This window comes from Aulostomus chinensis, chromosome 24 (assembly GCF_037954235.1).
Source record: "Aulostomus chinensis isolate RoL2024-O1b breed Wild chromosome 24, RoL_Achi_v1.0, whole genome shotgun sequence".
In the NCBI taxonomy this organism is placed as follows: Eukaryota; Metazoa; Chordata; class Actinopteri; order Syngnathiformes; family Aulostomidae; genus Aulostomus; species Aulostomus chinensis.
In genome coordinates, this window is record NC_141343.1 from 5741201 (window position 1) to 5768767 (window position 27567).

General features: G+C 47.2%; 2 protein-coding genes across 4 annotated transcripts in view; one reads left to right on the plus strand and one right to left on the minus strand.

The window, feature by feature from the left end:
* Positions 1–27567, plus strand: part of LOC147238479 (pyruvate carboxylase, mitochondrial-like) — a 231539-nt gene that overhangs the window by 127082 nt on the left and 76890 nt on the right. The window lies entirely within an intron of this gene.
* Positions 1762–27567, minus strand: part of LOC147238481 (leucine-rich repeat and fibronectin type-III domain-containing protein 4) — a 31592-nt gene continuing 5786 nt past the window's right edge. The window contains exons 2-8 of one of the 2 annotated variants that reach the window (XM_086197138.1): positions 20749–20835; positions 19940–20509; positions 19689–19851; positions 17969–18139; positions 16546–16707; positions 15024–15764; positions 1762–4502 (exon numbers count right to left, since the gene is read on the minus strand). In XM_086197138.1, coding sequence (XP_086053264.1) covers positions 3203–4502; positions 15024–15764; positions 16546–16707; positions 17969–18139; positions 19689–19851; positions 19940–20483 — 3081 coding nt within the window. In that variant the 5' untranslated portion in view covers positions 20484–20509; positions 20749–20835 and the 3' untranslated portion in view covers positions 1762–3202. The remainder of the gene's footprint in view (positions 4503–15023; positions 15765–16545; positions 16708–17968; positions 18140–19688; positions 19852–19939; positions 20510–20748; positions 20836–27567) is intronic. The other variant, XM_086197137.1, reaches the window with a different exon arrangement.

The following is a 27567-nucleotide window of genomic DNA, read 5'->3' on the forward strand; positions in this document are numbered from 1 at the left end:
AGCGGAGATCATTTGCTGGTGCTTCTTTATCCGTCAGCTTCCATCCCTGAAGCCTCAGGTCCCCCTGAGTCTTGTTAACCGTAATTGCAAACAGAAAAATAATTGAATGCCAGACAGCAGCTGTGAGTGGTGTCAGGCTGGTTAGGTTCTATATGTTGAATGTTCGAGACAGGAATTTTAATTGAACTTATCCTACAACAATGGCAGCTGGGTTGCCGCTGCATTACAAACAACCCAAAGAAGCGAAGTAGGTGTGCGACGCTCCATTAGTTTGATAAAGAGACGCAGAAAATTAGAGCTGTCGACGCCAAAGAACAGTACAAGTGGTTCGGCTGAAAGTGGAGCGCGTAAATGTACTTGCTTCTCTTGAGTCCCAGCCCTAGAAAGCCTCCAGGTTTCTACATATTTACTGCTTCAAAGAGTTATATAGAATATATATATCCTCATATCTTGTTCAATCAATCGTTTAACATGTAAAACATGTAAAGCAGTGACAGAGCGTGATTTCTTCTTCCTTCCCATGTTGAGGACCCTCAGGTACAGGAGAGCTCACTCCTACAGAGATCGGCAGGTCGCTGATGACAAACCTGACATCTTTTAGCTTTTCTGTTTGTTCGTGATGTTGCTTCTCCAGGTTAGTGCTCAGCTCAGTGCTCCAGTTTGATACTGAAGAGAAACAGAGATGTTGATGATGTCATGAGGTCGTGTCCTCTTCCATCACCAAAACAAAGTGTGTTCTGTGTATTATTTTCTGCCAGGATCACCACAGGACCTCAGTCATTAGAGTATACAGTACACACTGTACTTCTTAACAGGACGCTGACATGATCTCTTCCTCTTTTGCGTTGCTTTAACCAAGTTTTGCTGAGGTCAGATTCAGCTGGATGTTACCATGGAAACGCTGGTGGTTTCAGGAACATTCCTGTTATGCATTCAGAGGAAGGGCTTACCTGCGAGCATGTAGCACAGTACTTGTCAGCTGGTGTTCAGGTGTGATACTGTCGTGAGTCAGCAGACTGCAGGCAGAGGCGTCGTTCCTTGACCACACTGGTGATGTGACATCACCGTCCCGTGGCGTGTAGAACAGAACAAGTGAGAGGATGAATCCCTTCTCAGTTGTTGTCAATTGTCCTCATAAACACATACATTTCATGAGGTGTGTGCGTGTGTGTAAGCTAGCGTGTTACTCAGCATTTTTTAATTAGTCAAATTGGGCCAGGGTTTCGCCTTTGGACAAAAAGCAGGGGGGGTGAACTTTGTTGTTGTTTTCTGTCATTAACTGAGGCACACACACACACACACACACACACACACACACACACACACACACACACAGAGTCAGAAGTGAGTGCTGTAACCTCCATCCTGTCTCCCTCCATCGCTCACCTCCTCTCTGTTTGTTTCTCTCTTGCTCATCATTTATCTTTCCCTTTCTAGGTGTCAGCATGTCCATGTTGCCCCTCTCCTCAAGTTTTTCACAAAGTCCATCTTGTGCGTTTAGCTGCGTCTGTAATCGTTTGATGGAAAATGAGAGCATGTGCTGGAGACGAGACCCAGGCTCCGTCTGGTGTGAGGATGGAGACGTACTGTAGCTGTACGTTTGCGTGTTCCATGTTTCCAAACTCTTGATTCAGATTTTTCCAGTCATTTTTGACATTTCCCTCATGCTCTTTGTATTAAAGCACAGACCCTTGCACCGTGAAATGGCACACAGCCATCCTGTTCATGTTAACAAGACAGTCTCTGCTCCATACATGTAATTTTTATTCATATCAAGTCAAGAGAACAATATTGACTTTGGCAAATGAAATGAAACAGAAAGGAATGTGAACAGTAATGGCTGAAGTCGTCATTGTTGATGCAGCTGGCTCTGTTTTATAGGCATCTGTGCTGGGTGTGTGTGTGTGGGGGGGCGATTATGTATGTTTTTTCATCTTTATTTCATAATGATGACGATTTTTTTGTCTACAACAAAAAAAATAACACATTTCATATTTTTTATTTGACCCTAACATCATTCCCAGAAATCTCTGAAAAACAGAAACACATGGTGCAACAAGTACAATTATTTCATATATATATATATCTATATATATATAGATATATATATATGTGTACTTTCAAGTTTTATCTTTTTTTTCTTTTGACAAAAGTTTCTGTGGTTTGTGCCAGGGGCTCAGGCGTCCCATTTTATGTCTTGTTTCTAATCATAAGTTCATGAAGTTCCAGAGACGACCTACCATTTAACTGCTTCCTGTCAGAAAACAGTCACTGTTTGGACTTTAGGGGAATCCATGTGGCACACAGAAGTTTGACGTCACAAAAAATTAAATTTGAGTCGGTCACTTTCTGACAAAGCTGCAAAAATAGTCATTTATTGAGGTTTTCACAGAATCGTCATCATTCTGGTTTTCCAGCACGTGCAGAATGTGTTGAAACATTTGGGGCGGGAAGGAAGTCGCACCCTCCCGCACGCCCACACACATCCACACTAATGCAGCATTCATCTGTTCCCTCACATGTTCCATCATAGAACCCTCGTCATCTCCTCCATTTTGTAATCCATATTGACTCCATTATAATCCCAGTGTCTCTTTAATCATGTCTGTGCTCCGCTGGCTCTTTCCAGCTGGTACCGATCGATCACGCCGATGCTCACTGCTCTCCATTTGTGCTCCCGTAATCCACAGCCAGCCAAAGTCATTGTCCAGCCACTGAGGACACAGCAGAGTCACGTTCACCGTGTTCTGGAAAGTTTCAGAATGGTTTTGGAGATTAAAAAAAACAAAAACTCTTGTGATTTTTTTTTTTTTTTCCAGAGAAGTGTTCTCAGTCGGTCTGATTGTTGATCCGGTGTAAACTCTGGTGGTGCTGTGTGGCTCGGGAGAGTCCAGTGTTAACAAGAGTCTGGTTCTGTTAGGGTTCAGGTTTTACAGAGATCCAGGCTGAGTCCCCCCAACCTTGGAACCTCTGTTTTCTGTCCATGGATGGTTCCCTTCCACCATCATCTCCTTCTCCCTGTGTCACTGTCTAGTTCCCCCACCATATCAAGCATCAAGTCAGCCCCCCCCCCCAAACTTGCAACCCCCCAGTCTGTCAGTCACTTTCTCCCTAATTCCACCTCTTTCTCAGGAGCCAATCCAATTTTAACTGTCTTCTTTTAAATTTTCACCTCTTAACTTTAATTTATTCCCTCTACCACCTACACAACACTTTCCTCCAGCTCCTCAACAGCCCTTCCATCCTTCCCTCTCTCCCTTCCCCTGCTCCCAACAGTGGCCCCGGTGTTAGAGTTGGAGTTGGTGGTGTTATAAGCGTGGATGTATCCTCGTTGGAACTCACATCGCGTTCCAAATCCTCCACTGTTTTCACCCTCGTCACTGGTGGTCGAAGATGTGGTGCTGGTTGTAGAAGCACACTGCACCAGCATTCCATGAAGCGACTGGCTCCGCCTTGTCCAGATCACGCTGAGCCGCTTGGCGTAGCTGACAGCACCGTAGCGCTTGGCAACAGTGGCAGCTGCATCTGTTGCTAAAGCCACAGAAGAGCCCATATCCAGCGAGTGACGGCGTTTGCTCACAGTCCCACAGGCAGGATTTAGAGGGGGTACAGGACTCTGATAGGCTTGAGAAGAATTCCATTTGTCTTTCACCTGGGGAGTGATTCTCCAGTCCAACAGCTCAGAGTCCCTCAGGGGGGCTGCAAGAGAGAAACTGGCTCGATTAGTCAGTTCTCTCTCCAGACGGGGTTTTGGACAATCCCTGGAGCAGGATTGACGGGGCAGGGTGGATGAGAAGGAAGGGGTGTAGTAGAGGGGAGTTCTGTCACTGTCAGGGGTATATGTTGGTGCCTTCTCCAGTTTCCTCTGCCTCACCACCAAAGCCATCTCCCCTCCTACCCCTGTGGTTGTGGAAACCACCCCCCCAGCCGACAGAAACTGCTCCAGGTTGACTTTAGGCTTGGGTCTGGGCTTTGGAGGGAGCTTGGGAGGCAGAGGGGAAGCAGAGTCCACTGCTCCCTTCTCCTTGTCTTTCTCCCCTCCTCTTTTGGAAGGAAGACCATTAGGTAGAACCACCATCATCACGTCCCCGGAACCATTGGACTGGTAGCACCCGCTACTGTTCCCCCCTTTGTCCCCACCCCCTAAACCCCCGCCCTGATAGCACGCCCCAGCTCCTGCCTCAGTGTTGCCGTTATGACATAGCATATGGTCACTATGGTTGCATACACGGTGGCGAACCATCAATGCCACCGTGAACACAAGCAGGGTGACCACGACAACCCCGCCAACTAAGATGGTGAGTGTCCCTCCTAGGAAGTGGGCTTGAAGCGAGCGGCAGGCTGGATACACGTCCTTGGTGGAGAAGGTGGTGCAGCCAAGGACTTTGGTTGCTGCTAATGATGTCATTGAGTCATCGAAAATGGCCAGCACGCACAAGTTGTAGTCAACGCCTGAAACCAGGTTCTTCAGGAGGAAGCGGTCGCTGGTAGATGGTAGAATTCTGCAGAGGAAGAAAACAAACCAGACAGGAAGTGGTCACTGACAGCTAGTTGAATATGAAATATCTGCAGTTCGTAAATATTCAAAGTACTGAAAGGAGAAAGGCTGGATATTGGAAACAGTTGGGGGGGGGGGTGGATACTGCAGCAGGAGAGAGGCAAAATGAGGCTATTGATGGAAAGTCCACCCAGGGAACATGAAAAGAGAACTCTTGTCTGCTCATTTGTGTGTGTGTGTGTGTGTGTGTGTGTGTGAGAGAGAGAGAGAGAAAGAGAGAGTGAGGGAGTGAGTGAATCCCTGTGAGACGCAAACGTCAAGCCATTTTGTTGGACCTCACTTTCACAAGAGGCCATTTTAGATTAAATGGCGGAGGCTAGAATTACAGTACAGATGGGACATTTTGTGGTTTTGATGAAGCATTATGGAGAACAAGCATGTCTGTATATTGGTATCACAAGTGAGGGTGTGTTTTGTCTTTTGACTACAAATGTGTTCTTGCATGTGGTTAACAAGTGAGTGCTTGCGTGGGATAATAAAAGCGAGAAGTGCTTTGAATTTGTCCTCATTTGAAGTGTTCAAGCAGCTGTTAGCGCTAACAAACGAGGCAGAGGTGAAGAGTAGAGAGGCAGACATGCAGATGAACGCAGGGCGTACCGTCCTAGAGTTGTTGTGTATGTGCTTACCCTTGCAATACACGAGTGTCCTGACTCTGTGTGTGACTCGGCTCAAGTGTGTGTTGCTGATGGGAATGACCTCTGCTTGTCCAGTTCTCTTGTGTGGACAAGTTTGTGTTGCTAACACATGCTAACATTTGCGTTGTTAGCTCTTCTGGGCTTTAACTGTAGTGTCCAGTGTCCTCCTTGTCTGCCGCCTCACATCACAGCTTATTTGTAGTATTTCTTACTGCTCACCTCTCACAACACCCTTCACGTACATCCTGTGACACCATTTGGTGTGAGAACAAATGGGCCTCACCTTATGATGTCAGTCACGTGTTCAAAATAAACAGAACAATGATGACAACATGCTGTTTGTTCTTACATTTAGAATTTGAAGTATAATTGTGTTCTGTTATTAAAACTAGTTCCTCAGAGGTGAACAGTTTAAAAGTTAATGCTGTAAAAATCTCAGGGAGACAAGATGAGCTGTGTAGGAAAACCCCTAACCATCCCTAGCCCTATGCTAACCTAATACTATATACAGTATGTTTATGTATACAGATACACCTATATGTGTATATATATTTATACACACTATAAATTTGTGTATAAATATCTATCCATCTATCTATAGACACTCACACACAGAGGGTGTCAGGCGTGTCTGTGTTAGATGCCCACTGACTTTTGCAGGGCCCAAAGTTCAGAGCAGTAACTAAAATTGGGTATGACAGAAGCGAAGTGAAAGTTTGGACAGAGAGCTCTTTTATCTCTCCTCACAGCAAAAATAAGTAGACATTTTAAGAACTGAAGGCAAACCAAAGCATTAAAGATATCTCAGGGATGAAAACCGGGAGGGGAAGCTGGGCTATGGCAATTGGTCACACTGGAGGATTGGCAGTTGCCCCAGTGCAGTCCAGAAGTAATGACTCATCAGATTTCACACATGCAGCAATGCAGGAATGCTCGAAACACACAATTTGACTGATATAATTTTATTTTGGTGTGGCGTCAACCACTCAGTGTCTCCATTGGATCACGTTATCAGTCGCTCTTACGAAACGCCAACCCCACATGCGTCTGCAATGAGGCTGCATAACCCAGCTGAGGAAGACACAAACCAGCCAGGGTTGACCTGAAGATAGCGGCTGCGCTAACTTCGATTTAGCGAGCATAGGCGCATATGTTCATGACTGTCAGTGCTAACGATAGCTAGCAGGAACCTCAAGTACATCACCCACTATACCTGCATCAGTGGGTGGGTCTGAGGTGTTACCATGCTAACAAAGTTCCTGTAGCTGATATACACGCTGCAAGTAGTACCATGAGTTTGCTTGCTGGGTTATTAGTACGATTATGAGGACGTATTCAGTCCCAAAGGAATCACAAGATCCATGAACGATGTAGAGTAACTGAGGACAGGACAGTAAGAAGTGACTCCTGGAGTCATATCTGTCATTCTCTTTCTTTATTCACGCCATCCTCTGTTATTCCCTCAAGCCTTCTTCCTCAGTTTATCTCCCTATTCTGTTTCCATCTATCTCTTAGAAGTAGATTTATTTCTTTTGGCTGATCAGTCATTTATTCTTATCTCTCCATATACTCTGCCCTTTTCAGAGCTCTTAATTCATCCGTCCATTCTTGAATCTGCAGTGGTGCACTACATTTTTGTTCACTTTCTTGGCACCTTTTACCTTTTGCCTTACTATTTTTTTGTTATGTTCGTTCCCTGTCAGTATTTCTGCTGTGCCACAAATCCTCGGGCTATCCTCACCGGGCTCCACCTGACCTCCCAGCCTCTTTCCCTTCCTCACAGTCATTGTGCTGTGTCTCTATTAGCCACAGCTATAACTGTCAACCATTATCTAGCAGCCAAGGTCACTCCCTCCCTCCTCGTCTATTATTTTTCTCTTTGGCACCCCCTGCTTTTCCATTTGCCCTCGTCTTGTATTTTTCCTACCCCTATCAAAACTTATCTTCTTCTAGTATTTCACATGTTGTCCCCGTCACTGGGGTGCATGTCAATAATACGCCGTCACTAGTGCCCCGTCACTGGGGTGCATGTCAATAATACGCCGTCACTAGTGCCCCATCACTGGGGTGCATGTCAATAATACGCCGTCACTAGTGCCCCGTCACTGGGGTGCATGTCAATAATACGCCGTCACTAGTGCCCCGTCACTGGGGCGCATGTCAATAATACGCCATCACTAGTGCCCCGTCACTGGGGTGCATGTCAGTAATACGCCATCACTAGTGCCCCATCACTGGGGTGCATGTCAATAATACGCCGTCACTAGTGCCCCGTCACTGGGGTGCATGTCAATAATACGCCGTCACTAGTGCCCCATCACTGGGGTGCATGTCAATAATACGCCGTCACTAGTGCCCCGTCACTGGGGTGCATGTCAATAATACGCCGTCACTAGTGCCCCGTCACTGGGGCGCATGTCAATAATACGCCATCACTAGTGCCCCGTCACTGGGGTGCATGTCAGTAATACGCCGTCACTAGTGCCCCGTCACTGGGGCGCATGTCAATAATACGCCATCACTAGTGCCCCATCACTGGGGTGCATGTCAATAATACGCCATCACTAGTGCCCCGTCACTGGGGTGCATGTCAGTAATACGCCATCACTAGTGCACCGTCACTGGGGCGCATGTCAGTAATACGCCATCACTAGTGCCCCGTCACTGGGGCGCATGTCAGTAATACGCCATCACTAGTGCCCCGTCACTGGGGCGCATGTCAATAATACGCCGTCACTAGTGCCCTGTCACTGGGGCGCATGTCAGTAATACGCCATCACTAGTGCACCGTCACTGGGGCGCATGTCAATAATACGCCGTCACTAGTGCCCTGTCACTGGGGCGCATGTCAGTAATACGCCATCACTAGTGCCCCATCACTGGGGTGCATGTCAATAATACGCCGTCACTAGTGCCCCGTCACTGGGGTGCATGTCAATAATACGCCGTCACTAGTGCACCGTCACTGGGGCGCATGTCAGTAATACGCCATCACTAGTGCCCTGTCACTGGGGCGCATGTCAGTAATACGCCATCACTAGTGCACCGTCACTGGGGCGCATGTCAGTAATACGCCATCACTAGTGCACCGTCACTGGGGCGCATGTCAGTAATACGCCATCACTAGTGCCCCGTCACTGGGGCGCATGTCAGTAATACGCCATCACTAGTGCCCCGTCACTGGGGCGCATGTCAGTAATACGCCATCACTAGTGCACCGTCACTGGGGCGCATGTCAGTAATACGCCATCACTAGTGCACCGTCACTGGGGCGCATGTCAATAATACGCCATCACTAGTGCACCGTCACTGGGGCGCATGTCAGTAATACGCCATCACTAGTGCACCGTCACTGGGGCGCATGTCAGTAATACGCCATCACTAGTGCACCGTCACTGGGGCGCATGTCAGTAATAAGCCGTCACTCATGTACTGTCACTGGGATGGTGTCACTTTTCGGCTACCACCAGTGCGCTGTCACTATGTGGCGTGGATACACAGCCTGCTGCTGTTGTCATCACTCACCCTTTCACCTGACAGAGTTGGTGTGTCTATGCGTCTAATTATGGTGTAGCTGCGCACGCACGCACACAATGGCTTTGTTTCAAGCAAGTGGCACAGAAACAAATAATTATCAGTACCTCAGAGAGTGGGATAGAGGAAGAGGAAAGATGATGAAGGGGATAAAGGAACGGTACAATCCTGTCCTCCTTTACTCATCTTTCTCTTCCTTCCTCTCCTTCTGTACGTCTGGTTCTCTGGCCAGGGAGAGAGGGGGTGGGGGAGATGAAGCACAAAGCAATTATCTGCTCCGGCTCACATCTATACTGCCCTCCTTTCCCTTTTCCATATTAGGGTTTCTTCGTTTACCCTTTAACACTATCACGTTGGCTGTCTCCTTCAATTTTGTCTGATCTCCTCTCCTGTTTTTCTTGATCAGTCTTTCCGTCAGACCCCCCCCCCCCACCATTTGGTTTTATTCCTCCTTCTGTCTTTTCGCTTTCCTTAATCTATCCCCTCATCCGTCTCTCCGTTGTTTGGCCTGCTTTTCTCCTGCTGCATGATTCATTTGTTTTCTCCTGACCCCTTCCCCCCAGTATTTAACTGTCTTCATCATTTTATCAGCTTTTTGTTGTTCCACTAAATAAGAAGCTCTTCCCTTAGCTGACTCTCCTCCTGCCTCTGACCCTCATCCACCTTTCTTCCTCCTGGCACAGGAGCGTAACACTTAATTAAATCTCTTTCTCTCCTGTCCTCTTCCCTCCATCCTTTTGGCAGTTGAGTTTCTCCTCTCTCGTCTCTCTCGGTCCATCTTTGTCTCTGCCTGTCTCCCCTCCTGTCACATCTTCACTCCCCTCTGACACTGCAGATGCACTTGTGTGATTCCTGGCATCACTTACCAGCTCAAGCAGGATGATGGTTGGGATTTTCACAGTAATATCACACAACACAACACAAAGACTCACTTTGTACCTAACGTGATGGAATCTAACAGTGGTGTCACTTTGGTTTCTTCAGTGGAGGGAAGTAATTTGCATGCTGTAGCATGTAATTCCGACGTGTACCATCTCTGTGCTGTTGAAATAAAATGCATCTGTTCTGTCCACAGTTGTAGTCAGAAGTGCTGTTTAATTAGTGGAAACAAATGAATACTGTTCCTGTCCAGCTCAGTTTTGTGGTTCCTTTCCTTGACCCTCTCTGCGTGCTCTCCTTTTATGACTCATTACTCATGTTCTCGTCTGTCTCCTTCCCAGCATGCTCCTTCCCCGTGTCTGTCAAACTCTCACCCTGTCCCTTTTAACTGCGTGTCCCTTCTCTGACACTCCACTTTCATAATTCTCATTATTTCTGAAGCCCTGCATGACTCTCTCTCCATTTCCATCCTCTTTTTTTGTCTCTTGGATCATTTTTGTTCCCATTAAATAGGAGCTGGGCACTTTGAATGCCCAGCAGGAAGGTTGCTCCTGTTGTGACGGCGGTGAAATTCGGACCTTAGCTGGGGACTTCCGCTCCTTCCTGCACTCTGACAAGAGGAACCTTTGGCTCGGGCTTGTATTAGTGTCATTCAAATGTATTATGCTACAGTCACTCAAGATTTGTGTGACAGAAACCAACTACCTGCTTCTATTTTAATCTCACGATTTAGCTTCAATAGTCACACCATGATTGAACACCTGTACAGCAAAAATTCAGATGGAAGCCGGACACCAAAAACCGATGCAGGGGTTTTCTGAGGTGACAAATCAACTCGAGATTTCAGTTTGCAGATGCATTGGCCCTCTTACTGCGCATTAGGTGTGTAGACAGGTTGCACTGTAATAATTGCGAGTTCGCTGACACTGCCTGATTGTCTTGTGCCATGCTGTGGATGCATGCTCTGTAGCACGATCCCCCCCCCCCCCCCCCCCGCTGCATTGCTCCAGGCTTGAACACACGGAGGTCATGGCTGAGCTGTAGCCTGATAGACACCTAATGAAACCTGCTCGTGTGAGTAGGAAGTCTGTCAGTCCTCAACACTGTGCAGTTAACTTTCCAATAGAACGTGTACATTATTCATCTCAAAAACATGTCATCTTTACCTCTAAATTAATCGTTGTTCAATTGTTAAAGAGCCAAATTTTGGTACGAGGCCGTTTCTATAGCAGTAATCTTTCTGGCCATTTTTAACAGACAGGAGCACTGAGGTCACTTAAAAAAAGCTGCCTCATTGGCATCGACGGACACTCTCTCTCCTGCTATTTGTCCTTCAAGTGGGCTGCACCACTCCGGCTGCAACGAAGAAATCACAGCTAGCACACCTTTGTAGAGGAGCTGCTCTGTTGCTCACATGAGGGGATCAACAAGGTCTTTTCACAAGCAGCTCTGTAACATTGAGGGAGCAGCTCTGGAAGGAGGCTCAGGTGACTGTGTTAGCTGAGCGAAGGGTGACAGGCTGAGCGGACGCCACATTGACAGCATCCCACCCGGCCTTGTCACAAATGCCATCAAAATTAGACAAGCCAGCAAAAATGAAGGCTGATGTCTCGAATGTGACTGACCTTCTAAAGATGATTAAATCTGGCAGTCACAGTGTCTGCATGCCTCCACACAGGAGTCTCATTGTGCAGCTTTCTTCCTGCCCTTTGCTGGATTCAATGTACCTGCTCTTGTCTCTTTTCTTGCCTTCCATTCTCAAATCCTTGCCTTCACCTCCTCCCATCCTCAGCTCAATTTAGTCTCCTCACAAAGCAGCAACAACTAACTATGGAGGCAAATCTCTGTCGGAGGCTTGAAATCTGTCTTGTGTTTTTGTCTCATGAATTTGTGAGCCAGACTCCCTTTGGCTGCCTTGTGCTAGCATGTGCACTTGGTGCAGGCACCCTAATAGCACGATAGAAATCTATACGGGAAATCTCTGGCTGCTTTATGGTGTGTTTCCTTTCAAATACTTTCTCCTTCCATTTTTATCTGTCCTCGGAGACCCATTTCCCTGCATCCTCGCTCAGAGCCCTCAGACATCTCAGCTCCTCTTTCAGTCACTCTGCTCTTTGCTGATTGTTGGGAGTTTATATCTCAGTTTCAGTTTTGAGCTAGCCAGTACATCTCTATCTCTCTTCTGAGAGAGTTCCCCTGCCTCTGCCTTGGCAGTGACGGGGTTTGTTTAGAGTATCGTCAGACTTCTAATTGCTTCCTCCCTCTTCGCTGTACTTCCCTCCCTCCTGTGACACAAGTTGCTTTGGCGCTCACTTATCGGCTCTTTGTTTGGGTTCTCTGTGAGTCTTGTTGGTTCTGCCAGCATTTTACTGCTCCGAGCAGCACAGTGGAGCCTTCAGCTTTACTGACGCTGCCGTTTCAACATGTCTTTAATTAGTTGCCTCAAAGAACACTTTTTGCCTGTTTCACCTTTTTGTCTCCGCAAGCAGAGCTCAGCCAGGGCAACTGGGATTTGAAGCTGCAATATACCAGACATGGTGTACTGTGAGCAGTCCAACACAACATCCTTGTAACAAAGTTTATTGCAGAAGCTTAAAGTTTGATTTTGTCAACAGTAGGGGTGAGTACCGAACTTCGGTACTTTAATAGCACCGACCAAAATGCCTCGGTACTACGGGCACCGAAAATGTCCGTGTTTTTCGGTGCCAATTTTCGGTACTTGCGAGGTAAAAAGCGAAGCTCTGATAATACTGCCGGTGGCGACTCTGGCAACGAGTGGCCTAGGACGGTAGAGGAAGGCCCCGCCTTACTCTGTCTCTGATTGGCTTACCCTGATATCCTAACTGCCAGTGAGGGACAGAGTAAGGTTGATGACTTCAACATCCAATGAACATTATACTTTGCTTCTGGTAACACGTGTTACACACGTGTGTGTTTTGTTACCTGCATGTGTGTGAGAGAGACGCAAGAGACGGAAAGATAAGAAATGCCCCCGCGGTCAAAAGTGTGGTCGGGGACGTCTTCAATAGGTGAGCTAACTTTAAGCTAACACAAGTGATTCGGCGTATCCATCGAGTCGGCCAGCGCGAGCGTGAACTGTTGTTGTTTTTCCTCCTGACGCTAGCTGCTGCTGCTGTTCATCCCGTTGTGAGGAGACCTTCTTACTAGCTTACTTACACTATTTTTTTTTAATTAAATCGTTACCGAAAAAAGTGCCGTTCCAGAACCAGCTCTGAAATCAAGGTACCGGCACCGGTACCCAAAATTTTTGAAAGGTACCCAGCCCTAGTCACCAGATTTATTGCTGCAGAATGTCATGTAAGCTGAAGTTGATTGAACACCTTTACATGATAATAACTGTTCCTCTGGAGAATTTTCTCCTGCAAAAATTAACGCAGTTGATCTGCCAGGGAGATGAATCACTTAATTAGTTCTCCGTGTATAATTTCTGCAAATGCTTGGTGGGGCTTCACAGAATCTGCACTCAACGGCTCTGTTGTGGCATTTGGCACCTCTTGGATTCGCCGGGCTTCCTCTGCACTCTCTGATGTCTTCCCCGTTTTTTTAAAGACCTCTCTCCTTCTCATTTCCTGATTTTCACACACCGGTGGATTTTAACTGTGTGTGAACTCGCATTTTCCCTCTTCCACTATTTCAGTGATGGATTTAAATACTTTCTCCTCCACCTTTGCTGTCTTGATTTTTCCTACTGGACCATTTGGACTGCCCCTCTATTTATTTTTCCTTCCTTCCTTTCAATTATCCTTCTATCATCTCTCTTTCCTTCATACATCCTAGATCTCCCTCTTTTCCCGCAATCTTTTCCATCATCCCCGTGTAATATATCCTCGTTCTGATCGTTCCTCCGTTCTGGCTCCATCTATCTCTTTAACTCTTAGTATCTATTTATCTTTGGCTGACATCGTCCACACGTTCCCTTTTAATTTTATGTGTACCAACGTTTTCCATGTTTCCAGTCATCCCTGCATGTGCCCGTCTTTGCTGTCATCCTCCTGGCATGTTTGGCCTCCGTAACCCCTTTACAGTACTGCTCAGCGTCCTCTTAATAATTCCGGAGGGACACAACAGAGTCCAGAGCAGAATTGTCGTCACTCAACTCCTGTGTGTCTTATTCAACTCTGCCCTCACTGCTCCAGCCTCTGTTATCGCATCAAGCACACATAAATGTTTCATCAGCCGAGGGTTGGAAATGCACAAGCAGTCAGCACTGAATGCGTAACAGCAAAGTTCATGTGTACTGCAGTTGTCTATGTGTGCGCGCAAGGTTTTCTGCCACGGTTTGAGTTCCACCCTGCATCCAGCCATTGTCTCCATTCCTGGCTCGATTCATTTTTGCCTCTGTTCCTTTTCCTCCACCTCATCACTCAGACTTCCCTTATCTGTCCATGTTTCTGTTGACATTTGAGTGGTTTGTTGTCAAAGTTATCACAGTTCTGCGCTGTGAGCTCACAAAGTGTAAAAGTTGTAATCCATCTTTTATTGTGTAACACAAAATGTTTCCTGAATTCCTCGCTAGACGTCCATATTTAGCTCTTTTGTCTTCTTTTGCTGGACCCACAGCTACACAAGGTAGACCACAGTAACACATGGAAACACTGCTGTGTTCACGTAGAGCGCACGCCCACTGATGACTCATGGCGAAAAACAGACAGAACAAAATGGACCGCCATGCAGCAGTGGACAGAGTAAACTCGTCGAACCGACTTTACTTAAAAAGTTAACTGACAAAAAGTGTTGTCTAATGGGAAAGCCAACAAAACCATTCAATCCTCCAGCAGGGGGCTCTTTGACCCTGTACCTCCTCATCTGTTGCTCTCTGCTAATTAATGATGAAAAGCAGCTAACAGATGGAACAGAAACGTCACATTTGTCAGTTCAACATCCAAAGCCAAGCCTACCCAACCCCTCAGCACTGCAGGCAGCGTGCCTATTGGTTCTTCTTGTTCTGGGCTTAATCTGATGTGCAGTCTGTTGACTGAGAGCAACGAAGCAGAATGCCTGCTGAGATGGCAGCAATGATGCAGTTTGACTCTAAACTGATGGTATTAATGGATGCATGAAGTTAATGATGAATGTCGTGGTACGTAACCTTCCTCTAACCAACCTGAAACTCCTTAATTCTGTCAGTATTGATCCATCTATCCTCCCAAGCTGCTCTCATCCGTCACAGGGGACCGTCCACCAGTTATTAGATTATCAAGTACCTGCCTTTTCCACCACTTCATCTTTCTCACCTGTCACTCTTCACCTGTACAAGCCAACAGTTCTACGACTGAAGTGTCTGGCTGTACTGGATCAATAAAACAGAATTCTGTCTAGGAAAGCAGCAGAACGGTTCACCATCCTCCACTTTGCTTACAGAGAAATGTGGATTATAAAGGACAAGTCTGACTGACCTGTAGATGAGGGTCTCGTCGGCGGTGCAGTTGTACTGTATCTGATACATCCACACGACATACGCTCTAGACAAACGCCCCAGATCCCATCGAACCTGAGCCGAGGTCGACGTGACCCCCTGCACTCCAACCATCCTCCCTTCCTCCTCGTCCTCCTCGTTGTCCTCCATGCTCCCTCCATCAGCCTTTGCTCCTTCAGCACCCCTTCCGCCGTCACCTTCATCATCCTCCCTTCCACCTTTCTCTACATCATCCACCTCTCCTCCACGTCCCACACCATTGTTAATTCCTCCATTTTTGCCAGTGCTGATATCCGAAGAGCCTGGATCGGCCCGTAAAATCCCATTGGTCACATTCCTGTTGTTCTTGGTGTTCACATTGTTATTTTCAGTGTTTCCTCCTCCTCCTCCGCCTCCCCGGTGAGGCAGGGGGATTATTTTCAGGTCCACAATGGCAGTTGCTTCACCTGCTGCATTTATTGCGATACATGTGTATGCCCCATCATCCCGAGCAACTGTTACTAAGATATCCAGCGTGCCATTGCTGAAGGAGCTGGTCCGGGATGAGTTGGCAATGATGCGATCATCTGGTGAAACCCAGTGTACCACCGGTTCAGGGTCACCAATAGCACGACACTTCAGCGTAGCTCTCTGGCCCTCCAAGACCCACAGCTTGTGAGTGTGACGGGTGATGAGAGGTGGTTCACAAGTGAACTCCTCCTCAGGAATTGACCAGAAGTACCTGAAACATGAGGGAACCCCAGAGATTTTAATACGTGAACCCAACATCTTTGCACTCTTGTCCATCAACTTCATGGTTAAGTGCAGTTACAGTAGTCACACAATAGTCTGAATAATTTCTGTTCCAACTGTGCAAGTAATGCTGCTCACCAATGGTGACAGCAATGACTGATGATGACAAGAGATGATCATTTTCCACGATCTTTTATTTTCTCTTTATATGTCAGGGGACAGGGCTCAACCAGGCCAGAATCATCATACAATGCCCTATCTTCAGAATCTTGGAGTATCACTCAGTGTTTCTCTGCTTGGAGCTCCAGACCCAGTTCTATTCCATTCTAGTTCTATTCTTTCGCACATGATTATGATCCAATTAGGCTGTTGTGAAATGTGAAGCTAAAACAAGGCTGGAGCCAAATGAAAAGCTCCAACTGGTGTGTGACGATGTAGGTGTGAAATATTCAGAGATACTGAAGTCCTCATGACCTGCCACCTTCAGCTTGTTAGCGTGTGTGTCATCGGAATGTTCCAGCTAGCAGGAATTAGCTCACAGTTTTGGAGGAATCGGGCTCATGTTCTACAATTCTACAGTTTCATTTAGCAGACGCTTTTGTCCAAAGCGACGACATGTTTGTCTGTTCAGGTGTGCGTTGAGATCAAAATGAAGGCAATAGTGCTCCAATGTAGTCATGGCACTGACACACCATTGGCTGAGTGAAAAGATGAGGATACGCAACATAAACTGCAACAACAAACAAACATTTGACCAGTCAAGAATGTACCTGCCAGCCAGGTGAGAAGGCGTGGCACACGTCTCCATGTCGTCTCCACGGATAAGCCTCCGTAACCATAGCAGCTCACAGTTGCAGTGCAGTGGGTTCCCCCCAAAATTCAGACTTATGACAGCGTTGTAGGGTGTGGGGCTTATTGCACCTGTTTGGGACCTGAACATGACAAAATTAAAGGGAAGAGTTCACTTTCACCTCTCTTAATTTTTTTTGAGATGTGCATTTGTTTGATCCAAAAGCAAATTTGACAATGGATGGAAATGATAACTTTGGAATGTAATCGAAGTGTGTTAACACAGCTGCACTATGAACAGAAGAAGGTCGATCAACACTTTCCATAGTTGGTATGTTTTGCAGTACAAGTTCTGTTTTTTTTCGTTTAGATTTGTGCAGGACAACCCCACTCATCCTGTGAGCAAAGCTATGTAATTAGGCTTCATGGTTAAGAGGATGTAAAAGAGTTCTACAATTCTAAATATATAGGATGCAGTGACTGCAGCAGGCTTCTATGAAAGCGTCATGTGATAGTTGGAGAATTGGGACAGACCTATAAAAGAGAGGGGCAGTCTGCAGCTGCAGTACCCGCTCGCACCTGTTAATGACTACATTAAGAGAAAAAGCCCAGGTGGGAAAGTGCATTTTGTAATGTCCACAGCCCATTCAGGGAGAAATGTAATGGAAAAAAAACAAGATTGAAAGAGAAAGCCATCTACTGTAAAGAATAGTGGTACCAGACGTAAGAAGCTTTTCACTTGTGACTTAAAACTTAATGCATATATCTGTGCAAGAACCAATTTTAAGAAGTTAAGTTATAAGTGCCCTTATCAGTGAGTGAAGCCCTGCTCGTAGTTTATCATACAGCACCAGTCTGAGCTTCTAACATTGCACATATTCAACTTGTCTCTCTGAAAGAATACAATCCCCCTCAGCAAATTGCTTTAAATCTCGGTGGAAGTTCACTGAGTCTGTGCTACAGCTGCACTTTGTCAGATACTTATTTAGGAGTAACTTGGAGCTTAGTAGGCACCTCTACAATGATTCTGAATTTCCTTTACTTCTCACATTGTTTGCCATCACCATTTCCAATATCGAACATCTGTAACTGGCCTTATTTATCGAGCTCCCAACCACCAGCTGCTTTAGAGCAAGCTAACGCCTTGTTTCTATACATCACAAAACGATGCAAATGGAAAAGAGCGCTTCATCGCCTGGACCAAACCAGCTGGCTCACATTTTCCCATCACACATACATGCACATGGTTCATTTATACATTTATGGTAAATCTCCGGAGAGCAACGTTGTCCTTGTTTCTTTGATGGTGCTCCATGCTAACAGCCACTTTAATGTCGTCTGCAGCTGAATATTTCCACTAAGCTACTTCTCAGACGAACATAAAAGAGGAATCTTAAGCACTACCTTGCAAAGAGGGGATCAGGAGGCAGGGTTCGGAGCCTGTTGGAGGTCATGTCGAGCCTGGCAAGCTTATACAGCTCTCCAAAGACTCCTTCAGCTATGTGGTCTATGAGGTTATGATCCAGGTTCAAAGTGTGCAGACTGGCCATGTTCTGAATGGACTCCCATGGCACTCTGGAAGAATACAACATGGAGACATACACAGTTTGAGTCTCGAGGAGTATTAATATGACATTGTGTTGCTCAGGAAACTAATTCATTATGATCACGCTGATGGACAGCAGATGTTAATTTTCTTCGGCAGTCCTTTTTCTCTGGGTTGCATCACTTCCACGGGGGACACATTGTTTCTCTGAGACAATCAACTATTAAAGAAGGACAAATGGGATTCCATCTTTGGCCACAGCTAGAACGAGAACTAGAACAGAGAGTGCTCGTTCCCTACATACTAAAAGCTGATTTCAAAGGAACATCAGTGGAATTTGTTGTTGTGGTGAACGGGATGAATGGAATTAGAATGGCGTAGCACAAGTTGACCTGATGAAGGCCATGAGTTTGCTGAAGAGAAGTAGCTGGACAGAAACAGCAGGTGGTCTCTCCCTTTCGTCTGCAGACCGTTTCTGGACACCCGCCTTCCTCATTTGTTAAACTATGCTTGTGGTTTATAGAAGACCAAAAGAGGAAATAGGGAAGCAGGATGACTTTGTCTTTACATTCATCTACATTCGGCCCTGGATACATGCTGTGGGGTCTGATGGGGAGAGACAGAGGGAAGCGCTGCCATCCTTTTGTATTTACTGTTCTAGGGTCAGCAGTTCCATCCCTGCTGATTAGCTTCATATAGTTAGCTAGTAGCCCACAAAGCCACCAGGTTCCTGACTTGCTCTGTAATCAACTGCTTGAAGCAGCGGCAGATGTCAGGTCTGCCCCCCGTGGTCACCATCCAGTTCAACCTGTGGTTTTGTTCCCACGTGGATGAGCCACTTGCCTTTGTACTCTTCTGACATTCATCCCAGTTTGACCTTGATAAGAAACAATCCCCAGTCTTTGCTCTTTGGTTCTACCTCTGAGAAGGTTCGTACGTGGCAAATGATTTCCTTGAGAGGAGACGCATCAAACGTCTTAATCAGAGCTGACAACCAAAAGCTCCTGAATTCACCAACGCAGCCGAGACCTCGAGAGTGGTGGACAATACCATCATCGGTCTGACTTGTTCCTGTGTCCAGAGGAAGAGGGGGTCAGACTATATTAAAGTACTGCCCAGTGTAAGCATCTGGTTCATCTGTAGCGATGATGATGAGCTCAGCTGGGCTCTCCCACGTTGAGATTGATGAAAATTAAGACATTAGCAAGTTTTATTTGACCTGAAAATCCTCCTCAACAAGTCTTCAGCTGGTGACAGCTGCAGTGTATCTGTAACTACGGCTGATCAAAAGTATGAATGGAAGTTGCTTCAGACAATCACATCTGCTGTTAAATGAAGAGAGGTAATGATGATGTAGCCTCTGCAGTGGGAGTCGGTGTCTCCCGGTGTTGCTTTTGGACTCTTGTGTGATGGTATGATATATTGCCACTGTTCCTTGAAACATCCAGGGAGCTGAGCTCCGTTTTTGCCCGCCAGTGTGAGGCTGGAGAACAGAAGCTCTGGAGTGTTACTCCATGTTCCTACTCAAAGCAGAAGAGGGCAGAACAAGCCAATGCTGAGCAAGAGTAAAAAGGTTACCTCCTGAGATTATTGTAGGACATGTCCAGATCCTCTAATGTGAGCAAGAAGTCATCGAAGGCCTGGACAGAGACTTTGACCAGCTGATTGTTGTTGACAATCAGATGCTGCAGATTCACCAAACCTGCAAGGTCTCTGGGTCCCAGTGTGATCAAGCGATTACCTGGACACACAATCAGACATTTGTAACAAGCCGTTCATGCCAGCGGGGTTATTCTAGGAGAAGGTCACTACTTCCTACCGGGACTCACCGTCTAGGTGCAGGGAGCGTAAACTCTCCAGGTCAGCAAAGGCCAGGGGTCGAATCAGATGGATGGTGTTTCTGGACAGGGTCAAGTCCACCAGCCCGGTCATGTTGACAAAGTCACTCCCTCCCACCTCTGTGATGAAGTTGTCAGCCAGTCGCAGCTCGACGGTCCGCCGGTCAACATGCGGGGGGACGAACAGAAGGCCCTTATCGGCGCAGAGCGTGCTGAGTGACTCCGACAGGTTCCGACAAACGCAGTGGAAAGGACAGGCTGAGACCACACCCCATGTCTCGCCTGCTCCAATCAGAGAAGGCAGCAGGCACCATGTGACCAGAGTCAGCCAGTGGAAAGTGGAGAGAGGGATGGAGTTCGAGAGGGTTCTCCTTGTAGCCCTGGGGCAGGCGCAGCAGACAAAATGGGATGAGGAGGGCGAAGATGAGATGAGGAGAGGTGGCGTCTGAGAAAGAGAGAGGATGGAGGGGAAGCTGGAGTGTTCAGGGTTGTGGTGTGTGTGTCTGCAGGGATTGAGGGTTGGGGGGACAGGCATGGTAGAAGGCCTGGCTTTCCACAGACCTGAAGGGAGACAAGAGAAGAGCCAAATCTTTTAGACTCCGTCCGAGGAGCTGTTTTATAAGAGATATCTGAAGGGTGTTGTGTGTCTGGTTCCCTCCACCTACTCTGACTAGACGGAGCTTCAGCACATTCATACATCTGTGAGGCACCGGCATCAACACCCACCTGCCTCCACAATACTCACATCCACACTCAGCGAGGCTGATGCATCTGTAGCATGTACAAATATACCCTGGTACCTGTTCACTATAACAGCTCACTGTCGAGACGCATTGTCCCAAAAGCCTGAACACAGCCGGTCCCCATGGTAACGGTTACCTAGAAACCTGTGAGAGAGGATTAGACACTTGTTAAATCACAGGGCCCTGGGTTTAAGACTGTGGGTCAGGGACATAAACTGGGTCAGCAGCCTATCAGCCTTGATTCCGAAGCAATAGGCAAGTCAAAGACAGCGTAGGTCTGCATGGGTCCCGCTGTAGTGCTCTGACCACCGGCGGCCCCAAATACAGCTTAAAGAGATGAGCCGCTGCAACTGATTGGCATGCATAACAGTTGTCATAGCAACAGTAACCTAGATACAGAGTGACAGCAAGTGTTGATAACAGCCGCTGTGATAGAGGCAGGATGAGACAGAGGGTCAGTCAGAAAGTAGCAGCGTTGTAGAGAGACTGGTGTGTGTGCATGTGTGCAGCATATGACTTCTGAACAATCATGCAGTGATGTGTATCTGATGTAATCATCTCTGAGCGCGCACACGCAAATACCTATCGGACGACAGCGTCGACTTGATCACACTCGTGATCGGAAACGTCCGATCGCTCCCAAATATTCAGATCCTCCTAAATCTGATGTGAGATGTTCTTTTGAGAAGTGAACAGAAATGAAAAAGTCAGGGAATAATTGAGGGGTCGTTCCCCCCTGAAGGCGTGTCACGACCAACGCTGCGGTTATGGGATGTGGGACATCAGTGGAAGTCCAACTGTCAGCACAAGGTGGAGAAATTCCTCGGCTTCCTGCTTTAGATGCAATAAAGACAGACGCTTAATGTGACAGAAGATGTAGCCGCTGGTCTGGTTGGGAGATTTCTATAATTATAGTTATCTAGTTGAAAAGCTCCTCTGCTGCTGCTGCTGTTGTTGTTGTTGTTGTTGGGATGTAGGACGTGATGGTATCAGTCCCACCCCTCCTCCACCCCTCCTGATAAACGTGTGCATTGTCATGCTGCTGACATTTGTGTTGTAACACTCACTCTTTGAGAGAGGATAATGGGATTAAACACTAAGCCATTAGTTTGGGAGACAGGCAGTTGGATGTGAGACGAAAGCAGAACTTCATTAGAACGTTAATAGAACTGAAAGGCTCCCTGATTGGCTCTCGGTTGCACGAGAGCTTCATAGTGTCTACCAGGAACTGAGTTATTTTTAGGTTTTGCAGTGCCAACAGTGATGGTTATTTCCTTATGTCTGGTGTCATCTGCTTCCAAATGTGAAATATTGCTTGCAGCAGGAGAGGGGTGGGGGTGGGGTGGAGATGAATCCACGGATGACTACAGTGACAGCGACTCCCGCAGGGCAGCCGATGTTAGAAGCTCCGGAGCTGCTGTAGAGGCATGCATACTAAAGTGTGAAAATACTCCAGCAACTCTGCTCAAGAATATCTGGACTGTGTGACATCGTATGCTGTGGGCGGAGCTGAGCAGGCTGGTCCGGCCCCCATACGCCCACGACTGTGCTAAAGTTCCACTCAAGCTCCTGTGTGGTCAGTCTCCACTTCAGTTGACCTTTGCGTCATCTTTCCCTCACCCCCACCACCCCAAATGTCCTCCCCTTCTTTCTACTCTTCCTCACATGTCCAGCTCTCGTGGCAGCTGCCTTTCCTGTACCTCACTTTCTCGTCGTATTCTCTCTCCTTTTCTTTCTCCTTGAGAAAACTTCTCCCTGTCGTACCCACTCCTACCACTCCACCTCTCCACTATCACTGTTTCCTTGCATCCATCTTCCACCATTTATCTCCTTCTGAAGTGCCCCTCCCGGTCCCTCCCTTCTTTCTTCATCGTGTCTTTCCATCCTTGCTCACCTTAGAACTGACTCTCCCTCTGGCTGCTCTTGAGATTTCTCTATTCTCTTTCTTCCTGTCTCATTGCACCTCTTTCTCTCCCTCTGTCTTGTCTACCCTTGAGGCAACCTGAGAACGACAATGTTATCAGTCTCTCCTATACGCTGCCCTGCTCTCCTCCTCCGTCACCTCCACCTGTGTCTCTGTCTCTTGCTAACTCTGTTGTCCTCCACATCTCCTTGACTTCGACTTTCCTCACTAACTATGCACGCCCATGAGTCACTAGAGATTTTTCTCTGTCATCACACTCCTCCTTGCCTCCTTCATCTATCATTCATCCCCACTCGTGTGATCTCTTGATTTTCCCCATGTATTAAATGTTCTCTCTCAACTTGTCCTCACTCTTGCTTCTATCCCCTCCCTACCCTATGAAAGCCTCCGCCACAGCTCCACTGGTTTTCTCCTCCTCCAGATCTATTTCGCAGCTGGAGCCATGCAATACACACACGCACGCACACACACACAGACACTTGCACACACACACGCACACATGCACACACACGCTGTGAAACTGATCTGTCTGCTGGCTGATTGATCTGACCTGAGGAGATGGATAGCAACTTGTCCCATTCGTTTACGCTCGTCCTCATGCTCTCTCTTTCTCTCTGTCCTTCCTCGTCCTCCATGTCCAGTAGTTACAGTGGCGCTTTGAAGGCGCGTACAGAGTCTGGCTGGGTGTTTGTACATGCATGGATTTGACACCTCCCATGCTACTGTCCTCAGAAGTCTGGAAGAACATTCCTCTCGGCGTGCAGCTGGCCTGCACGCCTGGCCAGGAGCTGAGTGCAGCATCCGTCTCATCCAGGATTGTGTACAATGTTCTTCTGCTATCTCTTCTTCTGTTCTGCAGCCCTTGAGTTCTCCCTCTGGGGATCAATAAAGTCTTATCTTACATATTGTAGTGATGCAGCTTCCCTCCCTCAGCAAGCACCGAAGTGCACAAACACCCCCATCAGCTAGTATCTACTCTCAGTGGATACAGTTGTAGCTGCTACCCCGCTGCTTCTGTGTGTGCGTGCATCGCTGTGTGAATTAATGTGACAGTTTCCTGCACTTACAAAAACCCTCACTTGCTCTTAAAGGTTTGGAGCTGAATTTGCAATAAAAAAGAGGGTAGAATCAGATCTGAACACACACACACACACACACACACACAATCCCCTCTCCACTCAGACACACTCACAAAATGCTGCAGGCGTCTCATTAAGGCCTAAAGCCCATTGGGAACAAAGCCGGCTGATACTTTTTGGGAAGAGAAGACCAAAAAAACATAGTAACATCGATGATAAAGAAACAAGTCACTCACAGGAGGGGACGGCAGAGCATACAGCCGGACCAAGAGATCAGTTTCAGTCAATATCTCGTCTTCATGTGAAAACCTAATGTGGGTTTGTGTCGTGAGAGTGTTCGTGCTCCGAGGCTCGACTGAAGTTGTACCCTTGGACCCGGTGTGTTTTCTTTTTGTTTCGTTTTTCTTTTGCTCCTTCTATTTCGGGAGGCCTCTCCCTGCACTACCCCGCATGAACCCACAATCCCGGAGAGAACAAGAAACAGACGGGTGGTGATGCCAGAGCGGGAGCATGAGCTGAAGGCATCAGTTGGGCCGTGTTGGAGCACGACTCACCTCACCCCAGCTTGCACCCACCTCAGCCAGCTCAACATGAGGCCACTAATAGCTTCCCAACTATGTTCCCATTTACTTTTCCTTTTTAACCTGACATGCAATTAAGGGAAGCTTCAGGCGTGACTTTCAAGCTCTTGTGTTTCAGTTAGGAAGTGTCGGTTTTTTCACATGAAGACCCATGGCACTTAGAGGCTTAATGTCCTTGTTGGCCTGTAATCCTCTGCTGACTTGCAGAAGTGTCAGGCCCTTCAAAATGCCAACCACACTTCATAATGTTAATAAACTCTGTGTGTGTGTGTGTGTGTGTGTGTGTGTGTGTGTGTGTGTGTGTGCGTGTGTTGGCAGGTTTATTTCGTCATCTACATATTTGCTTGTGTGTTGGTGCATCTTGTCTGGCGCTCACAAATGCCATTAGCTTGTAATCGACTTAAATGGACTGAGGGAATGTTGTAGTGTTTATAAACAAGGGGATTTGCATGAGCTGTGAAAAGCCACTTATCAAGCAGAAGCACAGTAATCCAGCCATCTGATAGCAGGGTGAGGAGGTGCAGCCCTGGTGCTGCTGAAGGGCTGCATGGTGGGACCAGTGAGCCTGGTCATGAATGACATTTCCAGACACAAACCTCATTTAACTGTCGATACGTATTGCTGACGTGCACTTGAGCTGTGCAGCAATGTTTGATCTGGAAATACACACAAGCTCTTTTGGCTCAAAGGCAATGGAGGCGCGCACACACACACACACACACACACACACACACACACACACACAAAAAGAGAGCGAGCGAGCTTCTCCCACGAAGGCTCTCTAGCATACACTCTTACTCATAATCCCAGCCCTTGATATTAGGTGAGCGTTTGCATACAGAAACAACCACAAGCATTCCAAAACACACTTCCCACACAGTCGTAATTATAGAGAGGCCGACAGATTCTCTCTCTCTCTCTCTCTCTCTCAGCGAGGAAGAAAAGAACGCCCACGTCGCCTCTCGGTGCGGCAGTCGTGTGCGCTGTAAACCCACTCATCCTTTTGATACTATCACTCCTCTGTCATTCCTCTGTCAAGTTCTGTCCTCTTTAGTCATCCACAATGTATAGAAAGCAGCGAGAGAGAAGGGTAACAGTATTGGATATGGAAAGAGACAACAAATGAGAGATGCAAAGAGGCTAACTGCATGAAATGCACTGAGGGGGAGAAACAAAACGGAAAGAAAATGGATGAAGGGTGCTCAAGATGGAGGAGGGAGGGTGATGATGTGATGGTGTAGTCTGAGGAGTTGAAATCCAGTGCGAGTACAAGAGGGTCCAGGAGTCTGGTCACATGAATGTGTGTCGTTAAGCGGATGGGCAGAGAAATATGTAAAGGCGTTAAATGGGTGAAGGCTGCCATCCATCACTGTCAGAGAGAGGGATGAGGAAGAGGAAGAGGAGAATGGATCTGATGAGGGAACGGAGCTGTTAAATACGAGCTAGTGAAGCATCACAGTCGTGACGGGGAGACGGCAGAGTTGCAAGTGGATGCGGTCGCAAGAGGAAGCTTGAGGAAGATGTTCGGCAGCACCCGTGCAGACCCGCCAACCTGGTCACGTTTACAACCGCAGATGCAAGCATACTGGTAGTAGTACTAGGTGGAGTACTGAAGCCTGACAAGTGGCGCTGGATTCAGTGCCTTCCTCTCATGTCGCGCCACACTGATATTCACACGTACATCACTTCCTGTTTTTCCCTGTTGAGTGTTTGTGGTGACACTGTGCCAGCAGCGGTCCACAGGTGGAACCTCTGTAGCTCTGCTGAAGGCAAATGAGAACCAGGGTCCCAACACACGCGTGTGTGCCGTTGCTGCAGGATTCTGGTCTCATGGCTCCCAACTGGAACCGTTAAAATCTTTTTGCTCCGCCAAGTTTCAGACTCGAAACCACGGTTCAATAAGATGTGAACTTCGCTTGAGACACAGCTGGAAGCTCCTGCTCTGGCCGACAGATGGACACATTGTTTGTTGTTGTTTGGTGTGACAATGTGTTTGACTTGAACTGACCTTAACACAGAGTTCTGCTCATCTGAACCGAGGACCAGACACTGCGAGGGATTTACCTGGACCCTAACCTGTCTGAGTCAGAGGTGCCACATCATGACACCTGCAGCGCTTCAGTGGCCCACATCCAACACTGAAAGTCTTGATCTGGTCTTCTCGTCTCGTCCTGGATCTGTTACTCCACCGTGTGTAGTTCTTCTTCACTGTGTTTTACATACGTTCAGGAGGAACAGGCGGCAAAAGGCTCCTCCGGTAAACGTTCTGAGTGACAGAACGAATTGAGAAAGTCAGAGAAAATAGCTGAAGTGTGTGTGAAGTGCTTCCTCTTTAAAATAAAAGAACTGTCTTCTCTTCACAGCAGGGCTCCAACACAATAGTCCTGAATTACTCCTCATCTAATTCCTTCCAAACCTCCATGTTGTGTTTGGAGGATGAGCAGAGACGGCGAGTGCATGTGGTTGGGAGATGAGCATGCATCCGTGTGCACGGCACCGGCTAAGTCCTGCTGGAACCCATCCTCGTCGGAAGATTTTGGATAATTGTTTTTATACCTGGAGCATTGCATAATCAGATTTTTATACACCTTTGGGAGTTTTCCACCTGTGTATCGGTTTAGGAATTAAAATGTTTGTTTGTCTCTCACTGATGCACTTTTCAATGCTCTCCCCTGCATTTCAATTTTGTTGATTTTCTGCAGTCGTCTGAAAATCAAGCGCTTGTTCTCTCGGTGTCCAGAAAATTAGCTTTTTGCAGCATTTCATCAGAGGTGTGAAATTGTAGCTGTGCTTTTGGCTGCAATGCTTTATCTTAAATAAGAAGTTTTTAAAACCATCTATAATCTTTCAACAAAGCAACACTTGAGGAAAGCGAGCCTCTCTGCTGTTTGGGCTAAACATAATGATAATTTTGGAGGGTTCTTTGAAGTCTGGCTTTTTGAAGGCGGCCACACTGGATCTAATTTGCAGAGATAAGCAGCTCTGTCTTTAATGAACTTGGAAAGCTTTGTTAAAGATTGAAGTGAGCTTTGAAAGTGTTGAGCAGCCACTGTTACCTGGGGTTCTTTTGATAGGTGCCCACTTGACAGAGCAGACTTCCCTCCTATGGAAACACTGCTGGTGCCTGATCCTCTAAAACAGGAATATGGAGAGGTAACCCACGGTTGAGTGTGCCACTGGCTGAGAGTTGTTGATCCTTGACCACTTGCGAAGTGGTGGACAAGAAAATGTCATGCAGCCACCAGTTGCGTTCAGTTTGCTCTGGCCTGCCAAGTGGGTGGGTTCTCCACCA